Source organism: Eulemur rufifrons, chromosome 28 (assembly GCF_041146395.1).
Source record: "Eulemur rufifrons isolate Redbay chromosome 28, OSU_ERuf_1, whole genome shotgun sequence".
NCBI classification, from domain to species: Eukaryota; Metazoa; Chordata; class Mammalia; order Primates; family Lemuridae; genus Eulemur; species Eulemur rufifrons.
The window spans coordinates 40386274-40405790 of record NC_091010.1 but is presented as its reverse complement, the minus strand read 5'-3'; the positions used below and the strand labels follow the sequence as shown (position 1 = coordinate 40405790).

At 35.5% G+C, this 19517-nt stretch overlaps 1 protein-coding gene across 4 annotated transcripts in view; it reads right to left on the bottom strand.

Moving 5' to 3' along the window:
- The window catches only part of PCGF5 (polycomb group ring finger 5), a 109197-nt gene that overhangs the window by 14826 nt on the left and 74854 nt on the right, over positions 1–19517 (bottom strand). For all 4 annotated transcript variants that reach the window (XM_069460215.1, XM_069460218.1, XM_069460216.1 and 1 more), the window contains exons 4-8: positions 15689–15744; positions 15517–15576; positions 12910–13058; positions 3574–3672; positions 786–875 (exon numbers count right to left, since the gene is read on the bottom strand). In XM_069460215.1, the coding sequence (XP_069316316.1) occupies positions 786–875; positions 3574–3672; positions 12910–13058; positions 15517–15576; positions 15689–15744 (454 nt within the window). The remainder of the gene's footprint in view (positions 1–785; positions 876–3573; positions 3673–12909; positions 13059–15516; positions 15577–15688; positions 15745–19517) is intronic.

Genomic DNA, 19517 nt, shown 5'->3' with positions numbered 1-19517 from the left:
CCACAAAATCTTAATGTTTATTCATGCACTCAGATTATGATGAGAATTTCTGGTAGCATCACTATATTCCTTACTCTTATATATCAACCCTATAATCCCTAGTGCCTCAAAATTCCCTGACATCCCACGTTACTTATAATTTAGGCATGCTTGAACCCATTAATAGAATTAACCCTAATCAAAGATATAGTTCAAAATACAAAATTCTCCTTTTGGGTTTTTTGGGTTTTCTCCTTTGAATCATTTCTTCCATGTTGCCTAGGGCCTACAGCACAATAATCTAATTCTGGCATCAGAAACCACTGCAAACTCACTTACCCTTTGGTCCAATTTTATACTTTCAATGTAAAGGAGGTACCTGTAAAAAGATTACCTAGCTTCTACCCTACTCTCTATCACAACCAAAAATACATACTCTTACCAAGCATTAACCAGACTACTCAGGGCAGAACTTGGTCTCCCCACCTCCACTCCATATATTAAAACTTCTAATAATTTACTGGGTTTTTAAAAATATGTCATCTTCTGTCTTGAGGTTAACAGAGCCCTGAACATATTTAGATGAGGTTTTAATCTCACCTTAAATATAACAAAACCACATTTAACACATACCTTGGTCTTGTACTTGGGACCAATTTTCACAGGGTGTTGGGGGAAACAATAATAATGAGAACCAGTTCTTCTCCTTTCCAAACTAGGCTTTTTAGTTCTTAAGTAATATTGTTAAATTTGAGTAACACAATGGTATATAGCTGTACACATAGGTAAATATAAAAGCAATTTACGTTTTCGCCTCTTAGTCGCCATCTTGTCATGTAGATGAATTCCATAGTATGATCCTTCCCCATAATTTCACCATTGCACAGCACATCCAACTTAAAAAAAAATAGTTATAGATCCATTAACACAAATTTTGAATTCATAAGTATTTTACACATTTTCAGATTTCAAAAAGATGCAAATAGTTACAACAAAATATAAGTATTATCCATTATTTGAATAGAACTGAACATTTTTATTGAAAGCACTGGTCCTTCCCATAAAGTATTAACAATTCAGACACAAGCAGCATGAAGCACTGTTTATCTTGTCCCACATACCTGTATCTCAAGTTCACACACATAATTTATAAATGCAATGTAACCTTTCTTAGTCCATGTCTCTTTGTAACCTTAGAGGTTTAAGACATTTCTGTGATTGCCTCTTACTGAATGAGAAGAAACTGTAGCAACCTCATAGTTCCTCACAGCTCCTTTAGTTTCTGAATTCATCTCTAAGAATTCTTTAACCTTCTCAATATTTGAAGGGGTTGCTTTCTTTTCATTAGTTTGGATTTGAAGAGGGAAATGAATGTGGATACAGTGATATTTGGGGAATATGAGAATTTCCAGTAATTACTGATAGCTAATTTGATACACAGGCCTGTCTCTCCTAGGGCTCTCTGGGCTCTCTGGCTTGCTTGGTTGGTAATGTGCACAATACTTACGAATCCTCTTCCCACCCTGAATGAGACGTCATAAAAGGGTTGTACTTATCAATGCTCACTTTTGCTCTACGTCACAGGAACCAAACAACCCCCAAATCCTTAAGGCGGCCACAGGAACTGTGGCTATAATTCACTAATTCAACAAAGCTTAATTAAACAAGTGTTTAACAGAGATAAACAAAATAACATTTCAATTCTCTAGCTATTAAAAACAAACTAATAAGATTTCATTTGAAGTGTGGAGAGGAGAAAAGAATGGGTTTTAAATAATTCTGGCTAGACAGACTACAATTTTGAACTTTAAGGAGTATACTTCCAATTGTATTAGGCACATAAAACTATTGATTTTTTAATGATTTACAGTGACTTATATGGACCTCAAAATGCTTTTCAGATATCATTTTATTAACTCTTGAAGGAACAAATAGACAATTTCATTTTCTTTATCTTGCCTGTAAAATTCATAAGCAGAGAAGTAAAGGGATTTACTTTTAGAATGCAATTACTAATCAGGTGTACTGCTTTTATCACTGTCATTTAACAACTAAAACATTTTGTCAGAACTAGCAGTGCTGTTACAGAAGCTTCAGCTGTCAGATATTTCATTAAATCACCCCCCTACATGCTGGGCAGCAAAATAAAGGGGGAACTGATAATCCTAAAAATCCTAGGCAAAGTTCTTTGCATTGGGATAAATAAGGAGATGTCAATGGATCAAGTCTCTTCCCCTTCCATCTTTGTCTACAGAGAAATATAATGTATGCCAGAAGGAAGACACTATGAGAGTAATAGTTCTCTTAGCTCTAACAATTTCCCAAAAAGTAGAAAATGATAACGCACTGAATCAGACTTAAAAGAAAGAAAAACTGCACATGGTATTTTGCAAGAAGAAAATAAAGTGCAAAACCAAATACAAACCATTTGTCTATTTTCTACTGTAGTTGTCTCTATACATTATCAGTTACTTTTACCAAGTACAATGGGTTTTGATGCTTAAGTTTCACAAGTTTTACTCTGGTTTCTCTTTAAAAACAAGTAAATCTTTCACCTTTTACTTTCACAAGTTTTTCCTAATACAAAAGTTGATGTCTCTGGATTTTTTTTTTAATATTTGTAATAAAAATTTTTAATCCATAGACTAGTCATCCATAGACTAGTCATCTGAGAGAAATTTTCAAATAAGTTCAGGAACAGATGCTTCCTTAAAATATAGACTTAATGCCTGCCAATGTCTATGTTCAAATCCTGCCACATTTTATTTCTCCTATGACCCTTTATGATACTCGTATTACTGCAGATAAGCATGAAAAACTATGCTGCTTTTGATGTCTCTGTTTTTCTAGGAAACTAGTCTTGGTCTTTAATGTTCTAGATGCTACTACCAGAACCAAAGGGGGAGGAAGAAGAAATTAATAAAAGTTGTAAAAATTTTGTCATTTGTGCAGGTGAGAAATAGTAGCCATACTTTCTCACTGGGTTGTAGCCATATCCCCAGGATTATAAACATTCTCTGAACATTGAGCACGTTATAAAGTATGCTGTGATTGATATCAGGGCAACTTACCTATCCTGTAAATACTGGTAAATTGCATTTATGCAGAAGCATTGTTGGTTTTATCTAGTGCTAAACAAAATCGCTTTTGCATAGCATAGAACTATATGATTATTATTTATGAAATCCCTTTTGATAAAAAGACAATGTTTTACATTCTGAAGACGTCTATAAAGAATTAGCAATAATAGATCTCAAAGATCTCAGATAAAGAATGAAACACCCTAAAGCATAATTGCATTAAAAAAACAGAATCCATTTAGCTGGTATATTTATTTTGGGAGTACTTAATGTTAAATTCTTTAAACATCTCCTCTAGTTATAAAAAACAATGTACTAGTATCATATTTTACTCAGGATATGTTAAATCAGAAAACACATATTACATAAATATTACATTCTAAAGTTAAAATTTTAACATGAAAATAACCACAAAAATTAATTTGAATATATTCTCAGTTAATTTTCATTTGTTAGAATTTTACTTCAGATCAGAATTATCAAAATGATCAAGCTTAAATACTATTTAACTTACCTCATAAGAACTTGGAAGTTTTAGTTTTAAACTTAGAAATTTTTTAATAGTTCCCACAGTTACACGTGTAGAACATCGAATGAATTTCTTCATTAAACCCTAAAGGAAATAAAGATTACCAATTAAAATATCCCCTCTTTTAATGAAACTATGGTACCATTTCCACTATCATTTTGAATATTTTCAAAATGTACTGTGAAAACATTTCAATTTATAGCTCTTTAGTACTTGTGAGTAAAAATGTTCTTAAATCAATATTTACATGACATTCTTAAAAAATGTGTTATGATGTATACTGGGAACATACTGGCAAATAGACAACAAACTTACATCTAGACCAGGGGTGGGGAACATGTGGCCTTCTGGTCCTTAAGTGGCCTTTGACTGAATCCAAATTTTACAGAACAAATCCTTTTATTTTTATTAATATTTTTGTCTTTTACATTTTTATTTTTAAATGAACATATTTAAAATACCAAAGAATAAAATAAATTTCAATGAAATAATCCTCCCAGATTGACCAGAATTAGAACATTAATAAGCCGTAATGGCTAAATTGATGGCTGCTATGCTCATGATTTAGTTCTAACTGCCCCTGTCTGACTGGCGCCACTACCGCACCAGGTTGGTTGGCAGAGTTTGTGGGGGTCGATAATAGACACCAGTCTTTTATCAGCTTTGGACAACAGTGCACTGTGTTTCCGTTTGAAGTGGAATTACTGAATAGTTACACAGCTCAACAGTATTTTTTATTCTGTCTGCTTAACAGCCCACCATGTCAAAGAAGACCAAGAGAACGCTGAAGGAAGAAAACAGATTTTTTTTTTAATAAGGATTGGGAATTGCAATATTGCCTTGTTTCTGCTAAAGATAAGATGATTTGTTTGCTTTGTGATACTACAATATCGACATTAAAGAAGTTCAATGCTCATGAGCATTGTAATACTCTTAAGGACCACAAATATGTTAAATTAGAGGGAGAGGCGCAAAAGGTTGTACTGCAGAAATTAACAGATGAAAAGCAAAGACAATTCTTTTTTTTTTTTTTTTTTTTTTTTTTTTTTGAGACAGAGTCTCACTCTGTTGCCCAGGCTAGAGTGAGTGCCGTGGCGTCAGCCTAGCTCACAGCAACCTCAAACTCCTGGGCTCAAGCAATCCTCCTGTCTCAGCCTCCCGAGTAGCTGGGACTACAGGCATGCACCACCATGCCCGGCTAATTTTTTCTATATATATTTTTAGCTGTCCATATAATTTCTTTCTATTTTTAGTAGAGATGGGGTCTCGCTCTTGCTCAGGCTGGTCTCGAACTCCTGAGCTCAAACGATCCGCCCACCTCGGCCTCCCAGAGAGCTAGGATTACAGGCGTGAGCCACCGCGCCCGGCCAAAGACAATTCTTTATGATATCTACAAAACTGTACAACCATTACCATTATCTAATTCCAAAACATGTTCATCAACCCAAAAAGAAACCCCAAATCCATTAGCAGTCATTCTCCAGCCTTCCTTCCCTCCCCGCCAGCCCCTGACAACTGCTAATCTACTTCCTGTCTCTATCCTAGCCTGAAAATTTCATGTAACTGGAATCATACACTACATGGCCTTTTGTGTCTAGCTTCTTTCACTTAGCATGTTTTCAAGGTTCATTCATGTTGTAGCATATATCAATACTTCATTCCAGTTGGGTAGATATATCACATTTTATTTATCTGCTCTTCAACTGATGGACATTTGGGTTGTTTCCACTTTTGGCTATTATGAATAATGCTGTTATGAACATATACAAGATTTTGAGTGAACATGTGTTTTCAGTCCTTTTATAGTGTAGTCCCTCCTTATCCGCAGTTTTGCTTTCTGCAGTTTCAGTTACTGCATTTAGTTCTGTGAAATAGAATTTCAATATTTCACGGTCCAAAAATATGAAATGGAAAATTCCAGAAATAAACAATTCATAAGTTTAAAACTTGTGCTGTTCTGAGTAGCATAATGAAATCTTGCACCATCTCACCCTGTTGCCCCAGAACATGACTCATCCCTTTGTCCAGCATATCCATGCTGTACAAGTTGCCCTCCCATCAGTCACTTAGTCATCTTGGTGATCAGATCGAAAAAACAGTATTATAGGATTCAGCACTATCTGCAGTTTCAGGCATCCACTGGGGTCTTGGAATGTATCCCCTATAAATAAGGGGGACTACTGTACATAGCATACATATCAGACACTCAGGAGTGGAACTGCTGGGTCATATGGTCCCTTGATGCCTAACTTTTTGAGGAACTGCCAAACTGTTTTCCATAGTGGCTGCACCATTTTGCCTTCCTATCAGCAATATATGAGGGTTCCAAGTTTTCCTCACAACATTATTTTCTTTTAGAAAAAAAATTATAGTTATCCTAGTAGGTATAAAATGGTATCTCATTGTGGTTTTGATTTGCACAGCCTTAATTACTAATGATGTTTAGCAGCTTTTCATGTGCTTATTGGCTATGTTTATATCTTCTCTGGAGAAATGTCGATTCAAAGCCTTAGCTGATCTTTCAAATTGGGTTGCCTTTTTGTTGATTTGTAAAAGTTCTTTATATATCTGGATACTAAAGTCTTATCAGACATGTGATTTGTAAATATTTTCTCCTATAGGTTTTTTTCACGTAATAGTGTTCTTTAATGTACAAAAGTTTTTAATTTTGATGAAGTCTAATTTATCTATTTTTTCTTTTGTTGCCTGTGCTTTTGGTATCATTTCCAAGAATCCACTGCCAAATGAAAGGTCATGGAAATACCTTAATTTTCTCTTTTTAGAAGGACATATATTTTTGCTGAATATAGAATTCTTGGTTGACTTTTTTTTTTTTTCCTTTCAGCACTCTGCATATGTCCTCTGTCATCCTACTGCCTTTTGTTCTCTACAGCTTCTGGTGAGAAATTGGCTACTAATCTTATTGAGAATTCCTTGTGCACAACGAGTCACTGTTGCTTTCAAGATTCTCTTTTTATCTTCGGCTTTCAATAGTTTAATTATGATGTGCCTTGGTATGAATTTCTTTTAATTTATCATACCTGGAGTTTGTTAAACTTCTTAGATGTTTAATGTTTTTATCAAATTTAGTTAGCATTTTTTTTGGCCATTGTTTCTTCAAATATACTTTCTGTCCCTTTCTCTCTCTCCTTTCCTTCTGGAACTTCCATCATGTGTATGTTGGTAAATTTGATAGTATCCCATAGGTCTCTGAGAATCTGTTTTTGTTTGTTTTTTAGAATTCACAATTCTTTTAACTTTTTTATTTCAGAATATTAGCAGGGTAGAAATGTTTTGGTTACCTGAATTGCTTTTGTACATTTTGAGTCAATGTTATAAGTGTGCCCATCACCCAGATAGTGTGCACTGAACCCATTAGGTGTGAATTTACCCAACCTCTCCTCCCTCTTCCCACCTGCTTGATTTCCGTTGAGTTTTACTTCCATATGTGCATACAAGTGTTGACCTATTAGTTCCAGTTTAATAGTGAGTACATGTGGTGTTTGTTTTTCCATTCTTGAGATACTTCACTTAGAAGAATGGTTTCCAGTTCCATCCAGGTTGTTACAAAAGGTATTAGTTCACCATTTTTTTTATGGCTGAGTAGAACTCCATGGTATACATATACCACGTTTTATTAATCTACTTGTGTATTGATGGGCACTTGGGTTGTTTCCACATCTTTGCAATTGTGAATTGTGCTAGAATAAACATTTGAGTGCAAGTGTCTTTTTTATAAAATGACTTTTCTTCCTTTGGGTAAATGCCCAATAGTGGGATTGCTGGATCAAATGGTAGGTCTACTTTTAGTCCTTTGAGCTTTCTCCATGCTGCTTTCCATAGAGGTTGTACTAGTTTGCAGTCCCACCAACAGTGTAGAAGTGCTCCTTTCTCTCTGCATCCACGCCAGCATCTGTTGTTTTAGGACTTTTTGATAAAAGCCATTCTCATGGAGTTAAGTGATACCACACTGTGGTTTGGATTTGCACTTCTCTGATGATTAGAGACATGGAGCATTTTTTCACATGTTTATCGGCCATTAGTCTTTCTTCTTTTGAAAAGTTTCTGTTCATGTCTTTTACCCAATTTTTAATGGGGTTGAATTTTTTCTTTATTTTTTTTTCCTCAGGCTGGATCATCTCAATTTATTTAATTTCAAGTTTGTGGATTCTTTTTCTTTGGCTCAAATCTGCTGTTGAAACTCAATACTGAATTTTTCATTTGAGTTACTATACTTTTCAACTCCAGAATATTTTAAAATAATTTCTTTATTAATATTCTATATTTGGTGAGATCATTTTTGTACTTTCATATAAGTGCTTAGACTAATGGTTTTAGTTTTTCATACATATTTAAATAAATTATTTAAAATCTATGTCTAATAAGTACAATGTCTATGCTTCCTCAGGGACTATTTCTATTGACTGGTTCTTTTCTTGTGTATAGGCCATACAATCAGCCTTCTATATTCACAGTTCTGCATCTGTGAGTTCAACCAACTGTGGATTGAGAATATTTGGAAAAAAAACTAATAAAAATAATACAATAATTAAAAATAACATAAATGGAAAAACAATATAGTATAACAACTAGTTACATAGCATTTATATCATATTAGGTATTACAAGTAATCTAGAGATGATTTAAAGTATTTGGGAGGCTGTGCATAGATTATGCAAAGACTATGCCATTTTATTAAGGGACTTGAGCATCCACAGATTTTGGTTATCCACAGGGGGTCCTGGAACTAATCTCCCATGGATACTGAGGGAGAACTGTACTTGTTAGTAAATTTCATAATTTTTTGTTGAAAACTAAACATTTTAAATAATATAATGTGGCAACATTGGAAATCAGATTCCTGCTTACCCCTCAGAGTTTGTTGTGGTGACTGCTTGTTGTTATTGTTTCTCTTTGTTGTTTAATGACTTCCTGAAACTAATTCTGTAAATTCTGTATTCTTTACCATATGTGGCCATGGAAGTTCCTGCCTGGAGGTCAGCTAGTGATTGAACAGAGGTTTCTTTACACACCTGGAACCAATAAGTCTCCCAATCTTTGCTGAGGGGCTGTTGTGTGTCTTTTGGAGCAAAACTCCAACGCTCAACCAGGTTGTTAACACCTCTGCCTTAGTCTTCACGTTCTGCTTGTGCAGAGCCTCAGGGTCAGCCAGAAGTGAGAGCTTAGGGCCTTCTCATGTCTTTCTTGAACATGTACACCACCCTGTGTATGCACTTGTCCTTCCAAATTCCCAGGAATATGTCACAGCTTTACAAACCTCCTACAAACATCTCATTCTCCAGCTTTTCCTTTTAAGATTTTTGGTTAGTCTATTGTTTGCCCCAAATGTTATCTATATCTCAGTCAGTCATGAAGTTAAAATACTTGCCTGCAATTGTTTTTGAAAATTTTCCCTTTCCCCTACACACAGAGAGGGCTTTTTCCACTGGGCAAGCTCCAAATCAGGTCACATATAGACAACCTTGTAAGTGGAGTCTTCCAGGGAACAACCAGACAGATCAAATAATGACAATTCTTTGGCACTGAGGCTTTGAAAGAGCTCCACCTCCATTCTTTCCTTTAGGTGCCTCAGAGGCCGCAATGGGAAGGCAGGCTGTCATTTTTCAAGGCTACTGCAGATCTGGAGAGTGGGAGATGGGACTAAGGCAAATTAAAATGTCTCAAAGTTCACTCTTTTTACTGAGAAGTCTTCTTGACTAAATGCTCCATAGGCTTCTGCAAGCCTTTGGTTAAATATCAGATCTCTGAAAAGGCTGATCCTGAAAGTTTTGCCACTGTCTTCAGAGGCACTTACTCCACTGTTTTTATTGACATCCTACTCCTGACTTTGACTTTTGTATTACAAAGGCAGTAGATATATTGTACAAAACATACATGCAACTACTCCATCACCACATTTAAGAATCACATCCCACTGCAGAAGAATGAGATGGTTTGAGAAGGCTATAAAGCAATACAGACATTACGTCTCTGCCACTAATGGGTTTACAATCTAGTTTCAAGGACAAGACACACATCAAAACAGAAAAAAGATAGTATCAGTGCCTACCACCCTATGGAGCACCCTTAATAGATAAAAAACTAAGCCCTAATTGAGTTATAAATGGAAGTACTACAGAATTTCAGAGAAGGGATTCACAACATTGGAAAAAGCATCACAAGAATAGGAATCTTGGTTTGTATCTTGACAGAAGCACAGGATGGTGATGAAAAGAGGAAAGAACATGCCAAAAAGGAAGGATTGTTCAAAGTTTTAGAGGTCTTTAAATATTCATAATACAAGCCTTTTTATATTCTGGATATAAATCCTTTGTCAGATATATGGTTTCCAACATATATATATACAGAACTCATACATGAAGCAACAATCATTTGGAGAGGGGGATTCAGTGATAGGTTTAATGACAGAGAAACTTATCAATAGAGGGACTTGTTAGTGAAGGGCCTTGAATGCTAATATAAGGAGTTATAACTTAATTCTACAGGCCAGAAGGTGGCAAACTATGGCCATGTTCTCAGGCCAAATCTGGCTGGCCACCAATTTTTGTAAGTAAAGTTTTATTGGAACAGAACCACACCCATTCATTCACTATTGTCTAGGCTACTTTAGTGCTACCATGAGTAAGTTGCAACAGTAACCATATGGCCTACAAAGCCAAACATATTTATTTTCTAACCCTGAGATTGGTCAGGATCCTGGTCCTGACCTTCTGCCTTACACGCATTCAGGCAAATGTCCTTAGCCCTGGATAAAAAAAGAGAAATTAAGGGTAATTGAAAATACTTAAGGAACTACTTTTAAGAAAACTAGATATAAGGGTGAGCAGCACTAAACTGGGGGAAATTTTGCAGGATTAGTGACTGCTTGAAAGAAAAGAGTAAAAGGTTAAAGATGACTTCAAGGTTTTGAACTTGTATGATGGGTTGAAATACGGCAGTCATGACTGAACTGCATATATGGAGTGAAGTTAGCTGGAAATACAATGAATTTGCCTTTAGATATGTTAAGTTTCAGGTGTCAGTGAAACTCTCAACTGATATATTTAAAAATAGCTCAAGATACAATACTTCAACTTGGGAGAGATGGCAGGGTTGGAAGTGAGGGTTTAAAAGTCTTCTGCCTCTTTTCCAAAAAAATGGAAAAGATCTCCTAGAATAAACACAGAGAAAGCATTAGGATATACTCTAACAAGTAGAAGGCAAGAAGCAGAGCCAATGGAGACAAAGAAGGAATGGCCTGGGAGAAAAAAGGGTAGCTTAGTAAAAGTCAGTTATAAGCTAAGAAAGTTTTTTTAAGAATGAAAGTACAAGGATGAAGAAAAGTCTATAAAGAGTAAATGGACAAAAGGTCCATTGGAACAGCAAAGTATCAAAAAGGAGAATATTAGGCAGAGGTAACTTTTCAGATGAATTTCTACACTGCAATGTTTTATACTTTCACATTAAAAATAACATAGGGAAGTAGACTTCACATTTATTTATGAAGATATTCAGCCTTTCCGTTGACTTTGACTCCTTGTAACTTTCACTATGAGGTAACTCATGTATTAGAGAGCTAAAGGGTGATCACAATCTCTATGAAGAATGACTTTGTAAAAGGGAAATTACAGAGATGACTGGCAAAAAGAGATAAACATAGTTATAGAAACCTTGATGAAAAGACTTACACACACACAAAAAAAAAAAAAAGTGCTGCACCAGAACATAAAAAACCAATAGAGGCCAGGTACGGTGGCTCACACCTATAATCCTAGCACTTTGGGAGGTTGAGGCAGTAGGACTGCTTGAGCTCAGAAGTTCAAGACCAGCCTGAGCAAGAACAAGATCCCATCTCTACAAAAATTAGAAAAATTAGCTGGGTGTGGTGGCGTGCACCAGTAGTCCCAGTTACTTGGGAGGCCGAGGCAGGAGCATAGCTTGAACACAGGAATTTGAGGTTGCAGTGAGCTATGATGATGCCACTGTATTCTAGCCCAAGCAATAGTGTGAGGAGACCCTGTCTCAAAAAAACAAAACAATAGAGAAGACTGGGAAGATAAATAGGTACAGTGGTCATTTCTCTAAAAATCTTTAGAGAAATGTACTTTATTACATGCCTTGTCCAACCAACCCCCTTAACTGTTATCTTATTGTATTATAATTATTTATATATATAAGACCTAACCAAGAGTTCCTTGAGTGAAAGATTGTCTTATAACTTCCTTATAATAACTACTTATATTTTTGTTGCCTAATATCCACATAGTGGGTAAATACTCATTGAATTACTATGTTTATAAATATTCTTTGTTGCAAGAAGCTGGGAAAACTTAATCTGATTTGAAAAATTAATGTTTTTCATTTCCTAATAGAAAAATACCATCAAACATATTAATAAAAAATTCAACCCACTGGCCTACAAATTTACACAGAAGTAGTAAAGGAAGATTACAGACAATGAATATAGGCATTTGAATAAAACACAGATTACAAAGAGGGAAACAATATTCTCAATGGTTGACACCTGCTAGGATAAAGTAAAAAAATCTAGGATAAGAGCTAAAGTAGTGAACATTTGTAATGAAAATGAAAGTTTTTCTATAAAAAAGCAGAAAAATTATTTAAGTAAAACCATTTAAAGATCAAAGAAAATCAATAAAAGTGAGTAGGGTGTTTTGACTTTCTTTAAAGATCCCTTAAAAGAAGGTTCACTTAACAGATACAGAAGGAAACAGTCTTAGAAATGGAGAGTCTGTAGGAAATAACTGAGACTTTTCAGGAACTTTAAAAGTTCAGAGGCACTATACAACATCCAATTTTACTTTAAAATTGACCATGTTGTTCATTCATAAAATATACTAGCCATGATATGGAAAGCTTGTTGAGTTGCAAATAAAAATAGAGAAATAAAGGATAAAATCAGAAGGTAGTAAATAAAATGGTTCACTGCCTGACATGAAATTCTCTGAGTTTAAGTTGGTTACTACACTTTAAAAAAAGGAAAAACAATGCATATTAACTCCCAACAAAGGTATAAAAGGAGGTGGAGAGAAGAAATAGAGGTGTGGTTCTCTATAGTAGCCACTAGGTGGTGGCATTGGCCCAGGACGGTTCAGTTGTGGGTGCTGGTAAAAACAGGTGCTTAGAGTAAGCAACTGCTTGACCATCTGTAGGCACAGGACTGTTAAAGGATGGCATTCTATTTGACTATGTTAATAAAAATTTTGAAAGCAAACATTTTGAAGCATTAGAAAATTCATCAAATAATCAAGAGTTTACCATAAAGTGATCACAAAAATACAACTGTACTTGTCCACTCACCTTTACTACATTGTCCCCTGACTGCCCATTATTTCGTAAACAATCTAGACAGATGGCAATTTGTGGGTCACTTCTGTGATAGTCTTTATCATCTTGATTTTCATCACCTTCTTCATCTACTTTAGGTTTGTCAACTTTTGAAGTATCATCTGTATAATTTAAACAAAACTAAGTTAGCTATAACTCAAAATTGATTTTAAGCAACAATAATCAAAACAAAAATCAAGTTTAAAAAACATTTCCTAACAGTTTTTGAAGAAGAATGACTGAAAATTTTACTATCTTTAAAATGTTCCAACCAGCTCAACAATGGAAGTATTTTTTAATAACCAACAGAGATTTATTAGCATAGCCTAAGATTTCTAGGCTTATTGGGACATTCAAATGAAAGATTCAGGACTAGCTATATTTGATCACAAAAATAATTACAATTAGTGATTAGACTACATTAGAAAGTAGAAAGGATATATAAAAAATACTTCCAAATTCTCTATATATTCAAATTAAAAAAACAAGTACTCACTTTTCAAATTATAAAATATTCTCTAAGTTCTCAAAATTTCCAATTATTAGATATTCATAAAATCAGCTAGTGAAAATATGAGAATTAGCTTTTTAACATGTAGTGATGTAACATGTTAAAACTCCATTAAAGAATCTGAATGTCACACTTTATATTACATATAAATGTATTTAACCTGTTATATATATTTGTAGCCTATAAATAATGCAACTATATTTACTGACTCATTCATTTATTGAGTAGCTTTAACTCTATGTTTAGCTATGCGCTGTGATAGGCCTGAAGGAATAATACTGAAACTAGAGTGCTATTATCCTCATGCTCATAGCAGTCAGGGTACAGAACAAAATATGGGCAAGTTAAAAAAACAAACAAATATAGGATGGGAGAGCTAAAATGGATATGTGGGCATATATAAAAAAAGGCAATAAAGCCAAATTTTGGGGGTGAAGCAGAAATTAGGGGAAGATTTCAAGATGAAATTGCCTCTAAGCCACAATTTGAAAAAATTAGCCAGTCAAGCATTATAGAAAAGACCTCCCACAAATGACAGGTCAGCTCCTCTTCCATGACTATAGTAAAAACATTGCAGATGTAACATAAAGGGAAAGTGAGTTGTCTCTCTTCTCCATATGTATATAGGACACACAGAAACAGGAGTGGCCCTCTGTGAACCAAACTCCCAGCTCCAAAAAAGAGTCAAATTCTCCTCCCAAACTAAACACTGAATATCATAAATACTTTAAAAAGGGAGAAACAATGGGGAAAGGGTGAAGAAATTCACAAAGTAAGCTACAGCCTTTCATATCTATGATACATAAAGTCATAGGGTAAACCTGCCATACATAACTTTTGATGACAGTCCCCTGGACTCCTGTCCTCTTAAACAGGCAGTCAAGAACTCAAATGATTAACGGTATAAATCTACATTTTTACTACACAGCACTACTGTCTAATTGCAATGTACACTTGGGTAAAACAAGCCTTTAGTTTAGTCAGTGGGCTTTTTTTTTTTTTTTTTGGTCAGGCTTAGCTTCTTTGCCCATTTTGTTGTTATAGATAAAAAATAGTCCCTTGCTACCTTATTCCAGTCATCAAAACTATTCTCAAATGTCCCCTGCTTTAGGTAAACACCCTTGTACAGTTAAGTTGAACTAATAAAACCATGATCTCCATTTTACAGACGAAAAAAGAAAGACGGTATTTTCTTATCCACCTTAATGATGATGTATAGTTGATAATTCTAAGATCTTATGGGAAAAACAGGATTGGGAGACTGAGCTCACAAGTGCACCTGTAAGGACACACACACATCCTTGGAAAATTTCAATGATACTTATGACATCTTGAATTAAATCTCATACCAAAAAAAAAAAACAATGGGAAAGATACTATTTCCCTATAATTTCAGCTATCCTTTTGTATGGATATTATACACACTAACAGCCTTTTCTCAGTAAGGTTTACCAATTTACTGAAATTATTATTAAAAATTACTAATTGCTGAGTTTCTTGGGACCCAGAGGAGAAATCTGGACATCCAGCATAGGTGATGGCAAAAATTCCCAAAGGCACCCAGAAATATTTTCTAAATCTCCAGGACATACAACTTTGTATCATCTGAGCTCTACTTATAAAAACTTCATTCACAGCATAGTAAAATCCCCTAGTATATCGGCCACATTTTAGTTCCCCTTCCTATTAAAACAAATATACAAAGTAAATAAAACAAAAGCCCCCTCATTATTTAGTTGTGCACTATGGCTATTTCTTAGTTCAGCTTCCCTTAGCTCCCCATAAATTACTGCTATCATCACCATCTGGTCAATTTTCTCTTTTATTTCCCTTTTCTCTTCCCAAAGTCCGATTTCCTCTATTTCCAATTACCTTCAACCAGAGTGACTCCAGATTACATACATTTATATAAAATCTTATAAAGATAAAAAGGTTCATAAGGTAAATAAAAGGGTGCATGAATTTTGTACAGAAAAAAATTAAGCTTGAAGAGGGAGATTAGTTCACCAGTGCTACAAAAAGCTGACCAACTTGAGAGATGCCGTCACACAGATGTAAGACAAAGTCACCTTGTCCATTTTCTTGAGGCTTATTTTTCTTCCAAAATTCAGATTCGCGCTCAAGTTCTTCTAATTTAAAAGAAAAAAATATATAAAAACCAAACGAACAATCATGAAATCTTAGTAGAAATGTTGATTTCATAAAACACGAAAGTCTGCAAGAACCTAAAGAGCAACTTACGTTCTCGTAGTCCAGGGACCAGCTTAAATATAATTTCCTCTAGTGTATTATCCAACCTTCAAAATGGGGTAAAAAAAAAAAAAAATACACTAACAATGAAGACATCAAAATCCAATATGTAAATAGTTTGAGATCTGTATCTTACATGTATTGCAAAATATGAAACATTCACAGTTTTAATACATGTACTACACTAAACTCCTCTGCCCATGGAACACACCTACGTCTGGCCTTCCTCGGTGGTACACTCACTACAAAAATGGTACCAGTCCCCAGCTCTCTCTATACCTACACCCTCTGAACATGAATTTGAAATTCTTCTCTTGACTAAGGGATGGAGTCTCTCCCCCACGAAAATATGGGCCGGCTTTAGAAACTGCTTAGGCCAACACAAAGTGGCACAAGCCACACTGTGCTTAGTTCTAAGCGTAAGCCTCAAGAAGCTCTATGTGCCCGTGCACAACTGCTCTCTCTTTCTCAGAATTCTGCCACCACAAGAACAAGTCCGGGGGATGAGACACCATGTAGAGGAGAGCCAAGCTGCCACCTCAGACTAGTCCACAGACAGCCCAACCTCCAACACCGGACAAAACCCAGCCAAGACCAGAGTAGACCACCCAATGCCCAGCTACCTGCAGTTGCACAAGTGAGCCCAGCCAAGACCAGAGGAGCCATCTAACTAACACACAGAACCGTGAGGATTAAAAAATAATCATTGCTTCAAGCATTAATTTAGGAGTGGTCTTTTATGTGGCAATAGCTGGTAACACCCACTCTCAAAATGTCTACCACAACAATGGCTCTTTCCTATAAAGGAAATAATCTCCATTTCTCTCTTCTAAGCAATTTACACCATTTCGTTGTTCTATCTCTGAGATTAAAAAATGTAAATATTTATCTTGACATTTCTCTTACTTTTTTTTCCTGCTGTATCACTCCTCCTTTCATGGCTTTCATTGCTTCAATCCCTTCTCCTGCCCCCACAATACCCTCTTCTCGCTTCAGCTCCTTCATCCTGCTCAACACCATTACTCCCCTCTGACTTTACAACACGAGAGGTTTCTCACATCTAAAACAACAAAAACCTTTGCTTACCTTGTCTTTTCAAGCTATTGTTTCTCAATCTTTTCTTCTAACTGGAAAAAAAATCCCTTTACATTATTTCTGTTACATACTCTGTTTTGCTTCTTTTGCTCAATCAGACTCTCAAAATCATCCATAACTTTCATACTGAATAGGTTTAAGTTTTTTTTAGAATTAAAATTTTAAATTAAAAAATTACTTTTTAAATGTATTTTTCTCCTATATTGCTCTGCAGCAGTTTGACAGTGTTACCTAACACTGCCTCCCTGAACATTTCCTTTCCCGGTTTTCTTTTCTTTTTTTGTTCCTATTTTTCTTTTTCCAACTACTTCTAAATCTGAGTATTCTCCTATGCTCTGTACTCTGCACTCTTTGACCTCTTCTATGGGCTGTCTTTCCTGGGGATCTCATCTCAAAACTGACATATAGCCAGGTAACCTCATCTGCCTGTCTGTCTGTCTACCTATGTATCTATCCATCTAACTGCCTGTGTTTCACATCTCTCTGTTGAGCTCAAGTTCCATATTTCAAACAGATGATGAACATCTCTGAACATCTCCTTTTATTCACCTATGTCAAGATGATCTCATTTGCCTTTCTCTAATAAAATACTGAATATCCCTTTGTCACCTTTTTAAAATTAAATTTTTAAATGATACCATAATTCTCTCAAATATACTAAAAATAGAAGACTTGACTTCTCTCTCTCCCTGATTCACACGTTTACTCACCAAGCCACACTTAGAGCTCCATCTCAATGCTCCTGCCACCTATATCCTCCCCACCCCCACCTCCATTCTTCTATTCACTCAGTCACCACCCTACTAAGAGCACACCACAGATATGCTCACAATGAATCTTCCTAAAGTACTAATGTGATTATTTCCCTGCTCAAGAACCAATTTCTCCTCACTACCTGGCATCAAGTGTTTACATAACTTCGGACCAATTTACAAACCATACTGGTATTATCCCTTCTTATAGTCTCTCTTCTCTAGCCAACTGGCTTATTCAATTATCCCAAGAATTCCTATCTTTACCAATCTCTTTTTCTCCCTAATGTTTTTCACCCTGGCTCAAATACTCTCTTCCTACTCTCTAACCAAACCAATGTTACCTTATTCTTCAAGACTTAACTCAAATATTAACTCATTCACAAAGTTTTCCCCGACTATTTAACAGCAGTAGTACATAAGACATAGTACTTTTCTTCTTAATTTAACATCTTTTAATCAAAGTATTACATGTACGTAACTTAAACCTAAAACTTTTGTATAAAACTTACATTAAAATACAACATTCTCATGCCTCATCCTCCCTGCTCTTGATTCCTACAACCTCAGAGGCAACCACTTTCAAATCTAATCTTTGCTTCCAGTATTGAATATTTTTATTTTTTCAAAAAGCCAGCTTTTTCTGCTGTCTAGATTTTTCTGACTTCCTTTTATGGGAGATAAAGATCTAATTCTCTTAATCATCCCGCCAACTCCTGTTCTCCCAACGTAAACTTTTTCCCTAATCTCATTTTCCCAATATAGTTTTATTATCAATAAATTTACCCAACATAGTTTTATTTTTTGTTTCATAACCAGTGTTTACAAGGTTATGATTATACAAGTATTCACAGTGTACTCTGATTACAGATATCCCCTCATTCAACTTTTTTCTTACCCTGGCGTGAGTAACTGCTTTCTTTTCATTTCCCTATTCCCAAACTAAAAAAAAAAAAAAAAAAAATCTCTTTTCACTATGTACAAACAAATCAGGAATCAACTGGTTTCACTTTTGTTCCTCTGAGACATTCCTCACCACTTTGATGTCCTCTGTCCTCCTAATCCAGTTTAGAACTAATCTGATCTGGAGTCAGTCATTAAATCATTCCTTTATATGTACCCTTGGTTCCCTTGTCTGTCTCTCTCATTTGCTCAAAATTATTTGGTACAAGGACAACTCTGGTTAAATCCAACTTTCGATCAAGTCCACAATTGCACCCATGTCTAGATAAAAACATAACCTATAATCCATTCAAACTCGTAATTATACCATAAATGTGCCATTAGGGCTGCCAGGAATTATACCACACTTCCCTGGTGCAATTTATTTTCTCACTCCCCTGGACAACATACTTTTTTCCTTTCCTCAACCCTTCACACCCCCTTTCTCCACCATTACTCTTAGCTGACACTTTCTTCTCAATGAAAAATATACAAGCAATGAAAAACAAACATCCACAGATTCTGGCCACTGTATCTACCTACAGCAACTGTACCACGTGTTCCCTGTCCGCCTGCCTACTGCTACCGATTATCTGTCAATGCTTGTACATACAGCCCATCTCTCCTCTTATGCTATTAGATTCCATCCCCCACTCTCCTGCACTTCTCCTGACAGCAACTCCCTACTCCCCATTTCTTTGCTCCCATTTGCAGCAAAACTTGAAAGAATTGTTTATACTCACTGTTGCTAATTTCTTTTCCTTCATTTCTCTTAAAACAATCCAATTAGGTTTTTGCCTCACATCTCAAGGCTAATGAACTCCATGTTGCTAAATCTGACCATCAATCAGTTCTTGGTCTTCACCTTACTTGACCCATGAACATCATCTGACACAGATGATCACTCTGTCGTCTTTGATATACATACTTTCTCCACTGACTTCTAGAGCACCACAGTCCTGGATTTTCCTCTGCCTCACTGGTTGTGCCTTCTCAGTTTCCGTTGCTGGCTCTCCTCTTCTCCCGGAATA